General features: G+C 42.6%; 1 protein-coding gene across 1 annotated transcript in view; it reads right to left on the bottom strand.

Annotated features, from left to right (window-relative positions):
* Positions 1-16,162, bottom strand: part of LOC138663959 (zinc finger protein 585A-like) — a 74,069-nt gene extending 57,907 nt beyond the window's left edge. Inside the window, exon 1 of the mRNA XM_069750348.1 lies at positions 16,126-16,162. Within this exon, the coding sequence (XP_069606449.1) occupies positions 16,126-16,152 (27 nt within the window). The 5' untranslated portion in view covers positions 16,153-16,162. The remainder of the gene's footprint in view (positions 1-16,125) is intronic.
* Positions 16,163-16,369: the final 207 nt, after the last annotated feature.

Raw genomic sequence — 16,369 nt, 5'->3', positions numbered from 1 at the left:
ACATGGTGTAGCGGTATTTGTTCCTTGTATGTGATATTATTCGGTCACTGGTGGTAATATGTGGTCTGGCATTTGTTCCTTGTGTATGATATAATTTGATCACTGTGGTTGTAATATGGTGTCTGGTCATGGTGCGGTGCTATTTGTTCCTTATATGTGATATTATTCGATCACTGGGGTTGTAATTTGTGGTCTGGTCATGGTGCGGTGCTATTTGTTCCTTGTATGTGATATTATTCGATCACTGGGGTTGTAATATGGTGTCTGGTCATGGTGCGGTGCTATTTGTTCCTTGTATGTGATATTATTCGATCACTGGGGTTGTAATTTGTGGTCTGGTCATGGTGCGGTGCTATTTGTTCCTTGTATGTGATATTATTCGATCACTGGGGTTGTAATTTGTGGTCTGGTCATGGTGCGGTGGTATTGGTTCCTTGTATGTGATATTATTGGTCAAAATATACCTAAATTGTATTGCAGATTTTAACAAATATTTAATAGGTTACAGTAGAGTAGGGCCCGGCCATTTTTCTGGAATAATCTGGCTCGGGTATGTCACATGACCCCCGTCACATGACCCCCGGGCCCCGTCACATGACCCCCGTCACATGACCCCCGTCACATGACCCCCGTCACATGACCCCTGTCACATGACCCGGGGGGCCCACAGTGTCTGAACAGCCCGGGGCCCTGGCTACCCTTAATCCACCCCTGACTATGAGGGAGAGGGGATGGAACACCCTGATGGTGTGAACCTCAAAAGAAGAATGGCTTCCAATCGGCCTTCATTTATTTATTGGATTAAAAACAGGATTGTTGTTGGCAACGAGGAGTGTAGGGTTTTCATGGAGTTAGCAGTGATCGTACAGCAGGATATACGCATATTCCATCCAAGGCTTGCAGGGTGCTTGGGGATGGAAAAATAAACCAAAATCAGATGGATAGCTAAACTACTAGACAACAGGAATTGGAGAACTAAACTACCAAACAGCGCGAGTTGGAGAACTAAACTACTACACACCAGGAGATGGAGACTTAAAACACTAGACATCAAGGTGTCACTAGACATCAAGTCTTGGAATCCCCAGGGCTTGCGCAACATCTCTTTTTCTAATATTTCCTTCAGTGCTTCTGCCTCCTCCACCTCCTTTAGGGCCTCCACCTGTGCCCTCAACCTCTGTCTTTATTAAACAGATGTTACAACACTGCAGAGGGAATCCCACTCACCTCTGTACAGTGCAGCCATGGCTCACCAGAATCGGGCAATGTTTAAATTAATATGCCTTGGAGATTGCAGTCATACAGATCAACAGTTATGGACAGCTATCCATGCTGAGGTTGAGCAATGGCTGCCTACACTCAACCTGGAGCCAGGGAAGGTCGTGTGCGATAGCAGTGCAAACCTGGTTGCAGGCCCTACACCAGGCCAACCTTACACACGTGCCTTGCATGGCTGGCATCCTCACCATTCCACTTAAGTGGGTACACATATTATAGATATTTAACTCACTTTTGCATGTCCTTACTCAGAGAGATCACATAACTGTTTCAAAGCGGTTTATGATCCATGTAGACCTGGACATTTGTTTATCTGATCACTACATTTATTGTGTCCTGTTGTCTCAACTGAGTTGAGTGAGTTAGATTGATTGCTAACGAGCTTTAACACAAAAAAAAAAAAAAGTGAGATCTAAGGGCTAGCCTTCTATAAATGTAGAATTAGCTTGGGGATGCATTCGTGCAGGGGTGCATTCGTGCACTAGTATTCGTGTATTTTTTATTCAAAGTACTTTTTTTTCTAAGTACTCGGCAGTTATAACATGGCAGTTAGACAGGGCAGGAGACAGGTAAGAAAAACTAAATCTATTCCCTATTCACTTGAAATAGCACAAATACTCACCATATTTATTTGTATAATCTATATCCTGGCTGCTGCATTCACTCACATTCACCGCCCTTGCATTAACTCTCTATACTCCATCCATATCGGCCCCTCTGTCCTCTCCTCTCCTATGTATAGCACTCATGCTCTGTTCACATTGCTCAACAGCACAGAACCATTCAGTCCCACCATCCAACACAAGAGACGCTCTCACAAATCACTTAACCATCTGCTCACTCTTTCGATCCTCCTTCTCCTAGTCGCTGGAGACATCTCTCCAAACCCCGGCCCCCCATGTTATAGCCAGTCAAACCTCCCAACTGCTATACTCAGAAACCCCTCTAACCTTATTAATATTCCCTGCATGTCTTCTGTCTCTTTGAATTGTGCCCTTTGGAATTCTCGCTCTGTGTGTAATAAACTCTCCTTCATTCATGACTTCTTCCTTTCTAATTCTCTTAATCTCCTGGCTCTTACTGAAACCTGGATCCAGCAGTCAGACACCACCGCTGTTGCTGCTCTTTCATATGGTGGACTACACTTTTCTCATACCCCAAGATCAGACAACAGAGCAGGTGGAGGCGTTGGTCTGCTCCTTTCACCCAAATGTACTTTCCAAGTTATCCCCCAAGTACCCTCACTTGTCTTCCCTTCTTTTGAGGTCCATGTGGTCAGACTCTACGTCCCCTTCTCCATGCGAGTGGCGGTGGTGTATCGTCCTCCCGGCCCCTCTCATCAGTTCCTGGATCACTTTGCCACCTGGCTTCCACACTTTCTCTCCTGTGACACCCCCACCCTTATCATGGGTGATTTCAACATCCCCATTGCCTCTCCCCTCTCCCCATCTGCTTCTCACCTTTTATCTCTATCCTCTTTCGGCCTCTCGCAGCATACTAACTCTCCAACACATGAAGATGGAAACTCCCTTGACTTGGTCTTCTCCCGGCTTTGCTCAGTGGATGATTTCACAAACTCCCCTCTCCCACTCTCTGACCACAACCTTCTTTCATTCTCTATCAAGAACTGCCATCCCGCTCAGGTCACCCCCACTTTCCACACTTATAGAAACATACATGCCATTAACACCCAGAAACTTATGAAGAACATGCAGTCCTCATTGGCCCCAATCTTCTCCATCTCATGTCCTGATTCTGCTCTGAAGCATTACAATGAAACCCTGCAAAGTGCTCTGGATGAAGCTGCTCCTCCTATACATAAAACAACTCGGCACAGACGGCAACAACCGTGGCACACGCTGCAAACACGTTTCCTGCAGCGGTGCTCCAGGTGCGCAGAACGTCTGTGGAGAAAATCTAATCTACCCGAAGATTTCATCCATTATAAGTTCATGCTAAAGACATACAATTCTGCCCTTCACCTCTCCAAACAAACCTACTTCAACACCCTCATCACCTCCCTGTCCAATAACCCTAAACGTCTCTTTGACACGTTCCAGTCCCTACTCAACCCAAGAGTGCAGGCCCCAACCACGGATCTCCATGCTGACGATCTGGCCAATTACTTCAAAGAAAAAATTGACCACATTCGACAGGAAATCATCTCCCAATCTCTTCATACCATGCACTGTCCTCCCTCCCCCACTGCATCTAGTTCACTCTTTGACTTTGAAGCAGTTACAGAAGAAGAAGTAAGCAGGCTCCTTGCATCTTCTCGCCCGACCACTTGCACCAGTGACCCCATTCCGTCACATCTCCTCCAGTCCCTTTCCCCGGCTGTCACCTCTCACCTAACAAAAATATTCAACCTTTCCCTCACTTCCGGTATTTTTCCCTCCTCATTTAAGCATGCCATCATACATCCATTACTTAAAAAACCATCCCTCGATCAAAACTGTGCCGCTAATTATAGACCTGTCTCTAATCTTCCCTTCATCTCTAAACTCCTCGAACGCCTGGTCCACTCCCGTCTTACCCGCTATCTCTCAGATAACTCTCTTCTCGACCCTCTTCAATCTGGCTTCCGCTCTTTACACTCTACTGAAACTGCCCTCACTAAAGTCTCTAATGACCTACTAACAGCTAAATCTAATGGTCACTACTCCATGCTAATTCTCTTGGATCTCTCTGCAGCATTCGATACTGTGGATCATCAGCTCCTCCTCACTATGCTCCGCTCCATCGGCCTCAAGGACACCGTTCTCTCCTGGTTCTCCTCCTATCTCTCTGACCGATCCTTCACTGTATGTTTTGCTGGTTCCTCCTCCTCTCACCTTCCCCTTACTGTTGGGGTTCCTCAAGGATCAGTCCTAGGCCCCCTCCTCTTCTCGTTGTATACTGCCCCTATTGGACAAACAATCAGTAGATTTGGTTTCCAGTACCATCTATATGCTGACGACACCCAATTATACACCTCTTCTCCTGTTGTCACGCCGACCTTTTTAGAAAACACCAGTGATTGTCTTACCGCTGTCTCTAACATCATGTCCTCCCTCTATCTGAAACTAAACCTGTCAAAAACTGAACTCCTCGTGTTCTCTCCCTCTACTAACCTACCTTTGCCTGACATTGCCATCTCCGTGTGCGGTTCCACCATTACTCCAAAGCAACATGCCCACTGCCTTGGGGTCATCCTTGATTCTGACCTTTCATTCACCCCCCACATCCGATCACTGGCTCGCTCTTCTTACCTGCATCTCAAAAACATTTCTAGAATTCGCCCTTTTCTTACTTTCGACTCTGCAAAAACTCTTACTGTTTCACTTATTCATTCTCGTCTGGACTATTGTAACTCTCTACTAATCGGCCTCCCTCTTACCAAACTTTCCCCACTCCAATCTGTCCTGAATGCTGCTGCCAGGATCATATTCCTCACCAACCGTTACACCGATGCCTCTACCTTGTGCCAGTCATTACACTGGCTACCCATCCACTCCAGAATCCAGTACAAAACTACTACCCTCATCCACAAAGCACTCCATGGCTCTGCACCACCCTACATCTCCTCTCTGGTCTCAGTCTACCACCCTACCCGTGCCCTCCGCTCCGCTAATGACCTCAGGTTAGCATCCTCAATAATCAGAACCTCCCACTCCCGTCTCCAAGACTTTACACGTGCTGCGCTGATTCTTTGGAATGCACTACCTAGGTTAATACGATTAATCCCCAATCCCCACAGTTTTAAGCGTACCCTAAAAACTCACTTGTTCAGACTGGCCTACCGCCTCAATGCATTAACCTAACGATCCCTGTGTGGCCTATTTATATATAAAAAAATTTAAAAAAATTACAAAAAAACAAACAAAAAAAACAAAACAGGTTCCTCGCATCATGTTCTCATTCACTTTATGCAGTTAATAGCCCTCTGTGTCTGTACTGCTACATACTTAGGCAGTTAACTGGTTCATGCAGCTTTACATGAACACCCGAGCCTTACACTATGGCCGGTCCGAAAAACTAAAGCAATTGTTACCATCCACCTCTCGTGTTTCCCCTTTTCCTCATAGTTTGTAAGCTTGCGAGCAGGGCCCTTATTCCTCCTGGTATCTGTTTTGAACTGTATTTCTGTTATGCTGTAATGTCTATTGTCTGTACAAGTCCCCTCTATAATTTGTAAAGCGCTGCGGTATATTTTGTCGCTATATAAATACAAATTATTATTATTATTATTATTACAGAGATCTTTCGGACTACCAGTTAACCGATTGATATGCACATGTTGCAGCGACTGTGGCAGTAGCGCCGAGACCTGGTGCAGTATGACATTTTGCATAGCCTGGCACATCACAGTATGGACAATTCACACTTGCGTAGCAAGATGAAGGACCTTTGCACCCTTCTGCATATTTTGGAAGTGGCTGCTAAGATAGTTAGCGGTGATGATACCGTCATCAGCATCTCTATTACTGTCATCTAAATGCTGGACCACACTTTAAATAGTCTGGGTGAGGAGGTGGTGATGGTCCCGGGGAAAGATGAGGAATCAGAGGAGGATGCCTTTAGGGTTAACAATATCTCCAAGTTCAGGTCTGTCCTGTCACAGGTGGTTGCCATGGGAGGAACAAATGGAAGAAGAACAAATGGAGAAGGACCATGAAAAAAATGAGAATTAAGGAAGAGGTGATGGACGGGCACCAGTTAGGAGATGAAGAGGATAATGATTCACTCTCTGTTGTCCATGGTTGCCACAAGTGGATGGAGAAAGAAAGCTCGGGTGTTATCCTGCCACCAACACACTGTGGAGTTGGACCTCATGAAAGAGACTGACCCATATGTGCCTTCTTGCAGCACTATTTGCAACATGATTATTACCTGTATAGTTATGATTCGAAATAGTGCTAACTTCTGAGTGCCAGTGTGTTCTATCCTTGGTACAAAAGTACATTTTGCCAGTTGCCTCCCCCCTGAAAAAGGGACACGCCCATTCTGCAGTATCAAAATATGCTTGAAGACAATCTTGACAGTGTTTTTCTCTAAGACAGCAGTGACGCACACAGTTTGCATCACAGTGATTGGAAGCCTACCACAGAAACGTTGAGTCGTAAATGCAAAAACATTAGCAGCCTTGCAGCGCTGGAGTCCTGTGTTCCAACCCCACAAAGAACAGCATCTGCATAGGTATTGTATGTTCTAACCATGTATGCAAAGGTTTCCTCCCAGTATTTATTTTTATACCCACACTCTAAAGATATACAGATATTAAATTTTGATTGTGAGTCCCAATGGTCACAGTGGCAGTAATATCTGTAAATGTCTGTAAAGCGAATGTTGAATTATTGGCGTTATATAAGTGATAAAAAAAAATTGAAATTGATGCTCAGCCACACTCTATTGACTATTGTCAGAAAAATGTAAGAATAGCAACACGGGTATTTGACTCAATGACAGTGGAGGACTGCTGATGTCGAATGCCTACTGCTACAGGCAACACACAAGAAGGAGACTCTACCAGGAGTCTACACAGATCCAAACAATGTATAGGCAGACACCAAAGTGACATCAATTTCACCACAGCAGAAATAGTATAATGGGAACCGGCAAATCTTCCACTACAGCCAACTCAGCAGATGGACATCCAACCAGGATTGTTCACATTTCCTAAAATTAGTGGCAGACACCAACAAAGTGGCATCAATTTTTCACAACAGAAATAGTATAATAGAGACTGACACATTGTCCACTACACCTAATTTAGCAGATGGACACCCAAATAGGAATGTTCACATTCCCAAAACTTAGTGGCATCATTTTAACCAGAGCAAAAATAGTATACTGGGGAGCAACATCCACTACAGCCAACCCAGCAGATGTACACCCAACGATGAGTACACACATTTCCAAAAATTGTATCAATTTCAAGAGAGTAGAAATAGTATAATAGAGACCAACGCATCTTCCATTACAGCTAACCTAGCAAATGGACACCCAAACAAAAGTGTACACATTTCTAAAAATTTGTGGCAGACACCAATTATTTGGTATCAATTTCACCACCTACCCCATTTAGACCTCGGACATCGAGCCTAATCTCCCTTCCACCACGACCTCACTTTTTCCCGGTCATGTTGCTCACATAGTGTGCTATGAGCACAGTATTAGCAAATAAAATTTAAATTTTTTACTCTGCACAGCTGAATTTCAGTGGCACTAAATGAGAAGGTGAAATATGGCTTGCTGAATCGAGTTAGTCACATTAAAAAAAAAATTATTTTTCTGTGTGGTTGAGGCCTGTATGACAAAGATGTGCTCCAAACAATTTCAAAGTGAGATGTTCACCACTGTATGACGTTAGTAACAGAAGAATTTTGGGGGCCTGTCAATAAGGCCTGTATAAGATTTAGTAAATGCTCCAAACAATTTCAAAGTGACATGTTCCCTACTGTATGACGTTAGTAACAGAAGAATTTTTGGGGAGGAAATGGGAACGTACAACAGGATCGATAACATGGCAGCTATGGGAAATACAAGATCCAGTATCCAGAAGACACAAAAGAGAATAGTAAAACCAAAAACACTCAGTTTGAAAAAATGTTGCAGTAATCCGCAAGTGCTAGTAAAAGATGTAAAAAACAGGGTATTTGGTTGATACGTTTTTTGCAAAAAATGTATACTAAGCTGCTCTACCAATCTTCACGGTATACCCTTATCAGAGCAGTCCTAACTAATGTATGCAATCCCTATCTGATGTATTTAAAAACCTGATCATCTGTATATAACCTGTGTGAACAGGGTTCAGAGAGGAAAAATCCATGTGTGCATACAGGGTAGAACAGCTTTTGTGCAGATAGCCCAAGAGGAGTGGTGGAACTCCCCAGTCTTGTAGACACAAGAGAACAATTATGGAAACAGGAACACATGGGCCACTGTGCAAGTAGCCCATGTGTTCCAAGATCCAGTATCCAGCCTACAACTATTACTCATCTACCCAACACCAACTGCCAGAGAGCATTTGATACTTGTCAGAACATAGGTGTAACAGATGCGCGTCTCAAGTTAGGTATAAAAGACGCCCATGAGAAATTGGATGCTAAAGAAGCACATAATCTAGACCAGTGTTCCCCAACTCCAGTCCTCAAGAGCCACCAACAGGTCACGTTTTCAGGATTTCTTTAGTATTACACAGGTGATACTTGCATCAGCTGGACGACCAAGAATCCCATCACCTGTGTAATACTAAGGAAATCCTGAAAACATAATCTGTTGGTGGCTCTTGATGGCCGGAGTTGGGGAACACTGATCTAAACGATAGGCTCAAAACAATTTCAAACTCAGATCTCGGCTGCTGTATCACGTTTGTAAAAAAAAATAAAAATAAATTAATTTTAATGTGCAATAGCTCTGCAAACAGAACAATTTCAACGCCACAAAATGAAAAGGTTGGATATAGTGGGCTGTATCACGTTTATCAACAGAAAAAAATAAATATTTTAATGTACATGATGTCTGCATATAGCTTCATATCACCGCCACAAAATGGCAATGTGGGATACGGCAGGCTGCATCACATTCAGGAACAGAAAAAAATTAGAACTTCTTTTAATGCGCTTGAGGTCTGCAGACAGGTTCATAACACTGCCACAACATGACAATGTGGGATACGGCGGGCTGTATCTCATTCAGCAAAAGAAAATATTCAAATTTTTTTTAATAAATCAAAAAAATAGACGGGAAGCTATATGCCATAAAATTACATGAACATTTTTATTGATACAATGTTAAAAGATTCAACGTAAAACCAGTTAGTATGGGGACAGCAATATGCAGATAAAAAACAGCCCAAAAAAAGGTACACAAATTACAGGTGAATCATCACCTTTAAGAATGGAGCTGCTATTAGAATTGAAGTGAAGATTAAATATTTATAAATTTGTGGAGCAATGAAGCTTCCAAAAATCTTTTTTATATATCATACATAGTGAAGTAGTCCAAATATAACAAGCCCCATGACAGTGTTTTTAATATCCTTAGATATATTCCATTGTCAATCCATATAATGGTAACTGCCTCCACGTGATTCAGCCACAGAAAAAGTATGAAAAAGTTTTTAAATACCGCCTAATTATGGTGTATACAGCAAAAAAGGGGGCATGATAGTAAGGAACAGGGATAGGAAACCTTAGGGATGGAAGTAAAGATAGTAAGTACTGTACCTTGAAATGACTGTGGCACAAATACTGAATGTGTGCATGTGGCCTGTCACTGTGTGGAATTATACAGTGAGAGTTCTGACAGCAGACACAGACAGGTTAGCTGACAGCCGAGCTCCTGCGATAACAGCCAGGGTCAGTGCCAGCCCTGCCCCTGGCTGATTAACCATCCAGATGCCGTGTTTGCGGCATTTAGTAGATTGTGAAAAGTGGCTCCCTCTCTCGACCTATCGGCATCCCAATGAGGCTATCACATAGAGTAGATGGATGTCATGGCCTCCTGGTGTGCCAGATATAGTTGCATTTTAGACCCAGCCATAGGCAAGGTCTAACAGGCGTTCTGCCAGTGCAATCTAACAGGTGTCATGCATTGCAATATATGCGCAGTGGTTAGCACAGCAGCCTTGCAGCGCTGGGGTCCTGGGTTCTAATCCCACCCAGGACAACATCTGCAAAGAGTTTGTATGTTCTCTCCGTGTTTGCGTGGGTTTCCTCCGGGTACTCCGGTTTCCTCCCACATTCCAAAGACATACTGATAGGGATTCTAGATTGTGAGCCCCAATGGGGACAGTAATGATAATGTGTGCAAAACTGTAAAGCGCTGCGGAATATGTTAGCGCTATATAAAAATAAAGATTATTATTATTATTATTATTATTATGTGTATTAAAATGCATTAGACTAGTGCTCAGACAAATAAATTAGGCTAAGTTCCCACGATGAGCTTTTGGTGAGTTTTTGAAATTGCAGATTTTCTTCATCATGTCTGCACACATTAACCGCTTAAGCATCAGGGGTATTTCCATTTTTGAGTATACATATTTTGCTCCCCTTCTTCCCATAGTGTCAATATGGCAATGTGAGGGCTTATTTTTTGCGGGACGAGTTGTACTTTTGAAAGACCCCATTGGTTTGGCCATATAGTGTACTGGAAAATGGTAAAAAAATTCAAAGTGTGGTGAAATTGCAAAAAAAAGTGCAATTCCACGATTTTTTTTTACCATGTTCACTAAATACTTAAACTGACCTGCCATTATGATTCTCCAGGTCATTAGGAGTTTGCAAATACTAAACATGAATAGGTTCTTTTTTTATTTAAGTGGTGAAAAAAAAAAGTTTACATTTTCCGAGCCCTGTAGCGTCTTTATTTTTGTGATCTCGAGTTGGGTGAGAGGTTATTTTTTGTGCGCCAAACTGACGTTTTTATTGATACCATTTTGGTGCAGATACAAACTTTTGATTGCTCATTATTGCATTTTAATGCAATGTTGCAATGACCAAAAACCTTAGTTCTGGAAAAAAAAATTAGCGTTACACCGTTTACAGATCAAATTAATTATTTTCATATATTGATAGATCGGGCTCAACATTTTTTTCACTTTCTACCTGCTTCAAAAGTCTCCAAAGAGACAAGAAGGTGGGATCACCTGATCGCCTCTGCTACACAGAGCAGCGCTGCAGCCCTGCTCTATGTAGCAAAAATGCTCACTTGCTATGAGCGCCGACCGCTGGGGGGCACTCATAACAATCCATCTATGACAACCACAGAGGTCTCCCACACACCCCAATGTCATGCCAATCCATCGGCGCCCCACTGTCACGTGACCCTGTGAGGCTGTCATGTGCTGGAGAAGGTGCGGTCTCATCACAAGGGGGAGGCACCCAATGACGGACACTGCATGTAATTGAGTGTTAAGAGGTTAGAGGGGTTGTCTACTACTAGGACAACCCCTTATTGATCTAAATTTTTTGCACCAATAGAATAAAAAAGGCTTACACCCACCTTCCGTGCTGATGCCTTTCCAATGGTGGTGGCACGTGAGCCTGGTGCCCAATCAGAGCTGACGTCACTGTCCCCACCTTCTGATAACTCGAGCATAGAGGGAGTGATAGAGCAGACTCAGCCCTGACTTCCTCTTAATGTTCGATTTGTTCAAAGACGGGACCTGTGACACCAATGCCGATTGGATGCCAGATTCAAGTATCTTTAACAACCACAAGGGAGCCCAGGGAACACAAGTGCAGACACCGCAAGATCGGTGCCGGCACGGGAGGTGAGAACGTTTTTTATTTTATTGGGGCCTCCCAAGTAGTGCACAACTTCTTTAACCCATTACTTGCCAAATTAGCAATTTTCATTTTTTTTTAATGACAGATTTTTAATGATTTGGGTCCTAATGAATCAGAAACATAATTTGCTAATTTTTTTCAAGTACGGATTTTTCAGAAAAGGGCGTCCCAATATTCAATTAAAAATGACAATGACACGATTTCCTATTTTGAAAACATTCATTTTACAAACACAACACAAAAAATTGGACCGAATTATAAAAATTATAAAATCTTAGTTGCTAGAAGCTAAAGCTTAGGCGTCCAAAAAAAAGGACACTGGTAGATAATGGGTTAAGTAAAATAGTTTACCTGCACTTTTTCTAAAATATGAAGAGTAAAATATTCAGTTGTGAGAACTTGGCCTGAAAGTCTCATAGAGGGACTAGGTAGAGAAGTAAAAAAAAGTAAAGAAAAATAATTCCAAAAACAAACAAAAAAATATATATTTGGTACCGCCAGGATGACCTGCTCCATAAAACTGTCACACAATCTAACCCTTAAGATGGGGTTACAGGAACGTATGTTCTCTTGTGCAAAAGAATCGGGCTGATTATGATAATGACACTCGATCAAAGTCTGTCACAGCTTGATCCAAGTGTCACCTTAGCGTGATCTGATTCTCTCCATGCCTATGCAGTCCGATATTTCATATGCACCCATAGCCATGAATGAGAGAGTGCGATCCGAATACCGGATTCACTCTCAGCATGCTGAAATTGTCTACTCATGCTGAAGTGCTATCCGATATTTAACCAAAATGTGTCAAAAACTATGTTTTTGCATTATACCACAGAAAATGAAATAAATTGCGCTCAAAAAGTCATATAGGAATAGTATAACTGAAAACATCAATTTGCCCTGAAAAACAAAAAACAAGCCCCCATTCAGCGCCATCAATGGAGAAATTAAAAAAAAAAAGATAGCTCTCAATTTCTTTTTCTATAAAATGCAATTGTGGATAAGCCACAAAAGCTAAAAATTCTACATGAATATGGTATCATTGTAATTGTACTGATCCGAAGACTAGAGCAGTCTTATCACTTTTACAACTTGATGAAACTGTATATAACAAAAACAAAGCAAAACAATTATTGAATTGCTGTTTTTTTTTTGTTAATTCTGCCTCTCTAAATTGGAATTGAAAGAAATAAAAAAATATTATGCACTGCAAAATAGTTCTAATAAAAATTTCAACTCATCTTGAAAAAAACCCATCACATGACTCTTTTGGCAGAAAAATGGAGAAATTATAGCACTCGAAATATTGTGATAAAAATAGTTCTTTATTGTGAAATAGTAACAAAACTTGAAAAAAAAATGTATATATGTTATCGCTGTTATTATTCTGATCAGAACATAATCTTATCCTATTTACCGCACAGTGAACAGAGTAAAAAAATAAAACTTATTCTTAACCTGTTGTTAAATTTTTTTAATTCTGTTTCCCAAAGATCGCAGTAAGGCTCAGCTCATATTTATCCTGCGCTCAGTGCTGAGCGCTTCCATCGGGATTTATGGCTACATTTCTAAAACAGATGATTCAGCCGAAACAAGGGCTGTGGAGACGTTAAGCCAAATCACCGACTGACTCATTAATTTCCCTGACTTCTGTCTCTGACTCCATAGCACTGCCTCACTACTGAGCATTTTCATAAAGTGCAGCACAGATTCATCTCAACTAAAACCCTAGATCCTTATATTACGAACAGAACAGACATTCATAGGACACTTCATAACTTTCCCAAAATTCTTGTGAAAACATTTGCAACACATCCTTCATTGTACTACTGTACCAAATTTATTATATATTTTAGGAGTCAGAGTCGGTCCATTTTATACAGACTCCAACTTCACCAAAATGGAAATCAACTCCACAGCACTGGTCGAAACCGCAACAGAGCATTCCCTATAGAAGACAGATTGAGACACTTTGGCCAATGATCCAACGATGTACATCTTTCTAGCCATGTACTCACTTTAGCCAGTGAATCCGTCAGGGATTTCATCTGAGTCACATACCTTTTAGATATACAGTAAGGTTCAAAAGAATGGCAGTCCAATGTGACTAACAAGATAAACCATTGTTTTTAGTATAATTTATATTACCACATGTCAAATAATTTACCAGATGGCGCAGTAGATTCTAAGAAAACCAAAATACTCAGCATTCATGACCTGCATGTTTTTGGATCTGTGTATTAAAATAATTAATTGAAAGGGGGTATGTTCAAAATAATAGCAGTGTGGAGATCAATTAGTGAGGTCAGTCATTCTGTGAAGAAACAGGTGTGAATCAGGTGGCCTTTATTTAAGGGTTAAGCCAGAACATGTACATGCATTTCTCCTTGAAAGCCTGAGAAATATGTGTCGTTCGAGACATTGTTCAGAAGAACAGCGTACTTTGATTAAAAAGTTGCTTGGATAGGGAAAAACTTATTAAGAAGTGCAGACAGTGATAGGATGTTCAGCTAAAATGATCTCCAATGCTTTAAAATTGAAATCCAAGGATGAATAAAATCATGCTTTATGAACGCATTGAGGCTACCAGAAATGACATGTGGGATCAGTTCTTCAAGATATGGAGTCCATGGATGGACCTGCAGCCTAATCTACTCTTGAGTCAGACTCTACGCCTGTCCCCATAGGGGTTGGAACCTGCGGGGACAATGATTGATACATTTTAAGATGTAAATGCAGTCCCCCTTTCCCTTAATGTTTCCTCCCTATGTTGTCTTGGTATTTTCTTCCCCTACGTTCAAAATAAGTTTATGTTCATATATTTCTCAGTTATAGACTCCCCTGCGAGGGAGTACATCTACATTTAAATTTCGTACTGTTTTTGAAATTTTCAATATAAATTTTTTTGAAACTAAAATTGAAATCCAAACCAGAGAGCCGTGGAAAAAAACGAAAGACTACCATTCGAATGGATGGTAGAATAGCCAGAAAGGCAAAGGATCAGCCACTGATCAGCTCCAGGATGATCACAGACAGTCTCAAGTTACCTGTGAGTACAGTTGTGACAGTTAGAAGACACCTATATGAAGCTAATCTCTTAGCAAGAAGTCCCGGCAAGTCCCACTGTTAAAAAAAAATACACGCACTACAGTGGATACAAGTTGCCAAAGAACACATCAACTGGCCTAAAGAGAAATGGAGAAACATTTTGTGGACTGATAAAATGCTCTGAAATCTCATCTCCCGAGAAATTGGTGCAGAGATCTCCATCCGCGCATGTGCCACCCCCCGGCGGCCATTTTCCCGGAGTCCACTGCACAGGCTCTGGCCTTTAACAAAATGTCAGCAGAGCCCCCAGCAGCACCACTGGACACAACGCAGTGGCCGTACCGGACACCCGCAGCGGTGCGCCGCACATCGGAACACTCCCTCATCCCAGCCCATCCCACTCCCTCACCGCAGCCACCACCCCGGTAAGCAATAAGACACATGGATTATAAGAAGCACCACCATTTCATTAAAACAAAAAAATTTTTTTTCCTATTTTTCTCCTTAAAATTTTGGGTGTATCTTATAGTCCGAAGCGACTAACTCATGTTTTTGAACACACTAATATCATTTTGAACACTACTGTAGATGGAAACCGCAATGTAAGTGCTCAACCGTAGAGCACAGGATAAATGTGAACTGATCCAAAATTTTACGAGGCTCCAAATGCCACCAATTAAAGCTTAAACTCAACCCACAAAAAAAGACCCCACTCAAGTCCATCACCGGTTAACAGAAATATAGGGGGTGTCCATGTTACATGTAGCACAAAGGCTCTGGAAAAGCCTCATGGATCCCAACACTCCCAGTAGAAAACGGATGAAATCTGCACTTCCAGATCCAAATGCCCCCCCCCCTCCCTTCTGAGCCCCACAATGTGCCTAAACCGCAGTTTGTGGCCACAAGTTTGACATTACTGTATCAAGGATAGCCCACTTAATTTAAAGGGGGCGTAGCGTGTATCCAGAAGCAGGAGCTGGGCACAATGTACAGGACACCACAATGTACAGGGCATGACCTCAGCATATTTGCAATTTGCACTACAATGTCCCCTGAGGCTTATTTTTAGCAAACACCAATGGAGAAAAAATTGTCACTATAATCACAGATGAATTCCCAGAGAGGTGTCATTTCCATCACAGATTAACCTGCCCCCCCGCCCCCCGAAGCCGCGATCTGGCTGTAGGAGCAGAGAGCGGTGTGAGATTGTCTCAGTGATGGTCACGTGGGGAATCGTCTGATCCGGGATCGGCTTCTCGTGTCGTAGATTGGAACATACACGACTGAGGGTCAGAAATGACGTCATGTGATTTATTACCCCGGTCACTATTCTCAGGGGGACGGAGGGGCACAGCGTGCGCGATATGTGTCTGTACTATCCAACCCGCCAGGTCTGAGTCTACATCACCGGGAACAGAGGGAAAGAATGTCTCCTGGAGCACAAACCCCCCAAATCACCTCAGTAATGGAGGGGTTACTGCCCCCTGCCCCCGCCCAGAAATGGGGAATCTCCAGCACCTACCTCCACCTGCAGAGCCGCACACCACATATATGGCTGCTCTGTGCGCACAGGACCTGTGATGAGGTCACAGGAGGGAGGAGTCAGGAGTCACATGATCAGGGGCCTCAGTGTATGAAGGACTCTGCTGTGCTGGTTGTCATGGGGCTGGATGAGGGGAAGTTTATGTGTGGGGTCAGGAGGGGTTTACAGTGTGGATGGAGCAGAGCCACGTGTGTATGAGGTGTACAGAGCGGAGTCGTGTGTG

Source organism: Ranitomeya imitator, chromosome 2 (genome assembly GCF_032444005.1).
Source record: "Ranitomeya imitator isolate aRanImi1 chromosome 2, aRanImi1.pri, whole genome shotgun sequence".
Taxonomy (NCBI): domain Eukaryota; kingdom Metazoa; phylum Chordata; class Amphibia; order Anura; family Dendrobatidae; genus Ranitomeya; species Ranitomeya imitator.
The sequence above is the reverse complement of the archived record's forward strand: the minus strand, read 5'-3'. Positions and strand labels throughout refer to the sequence as shown.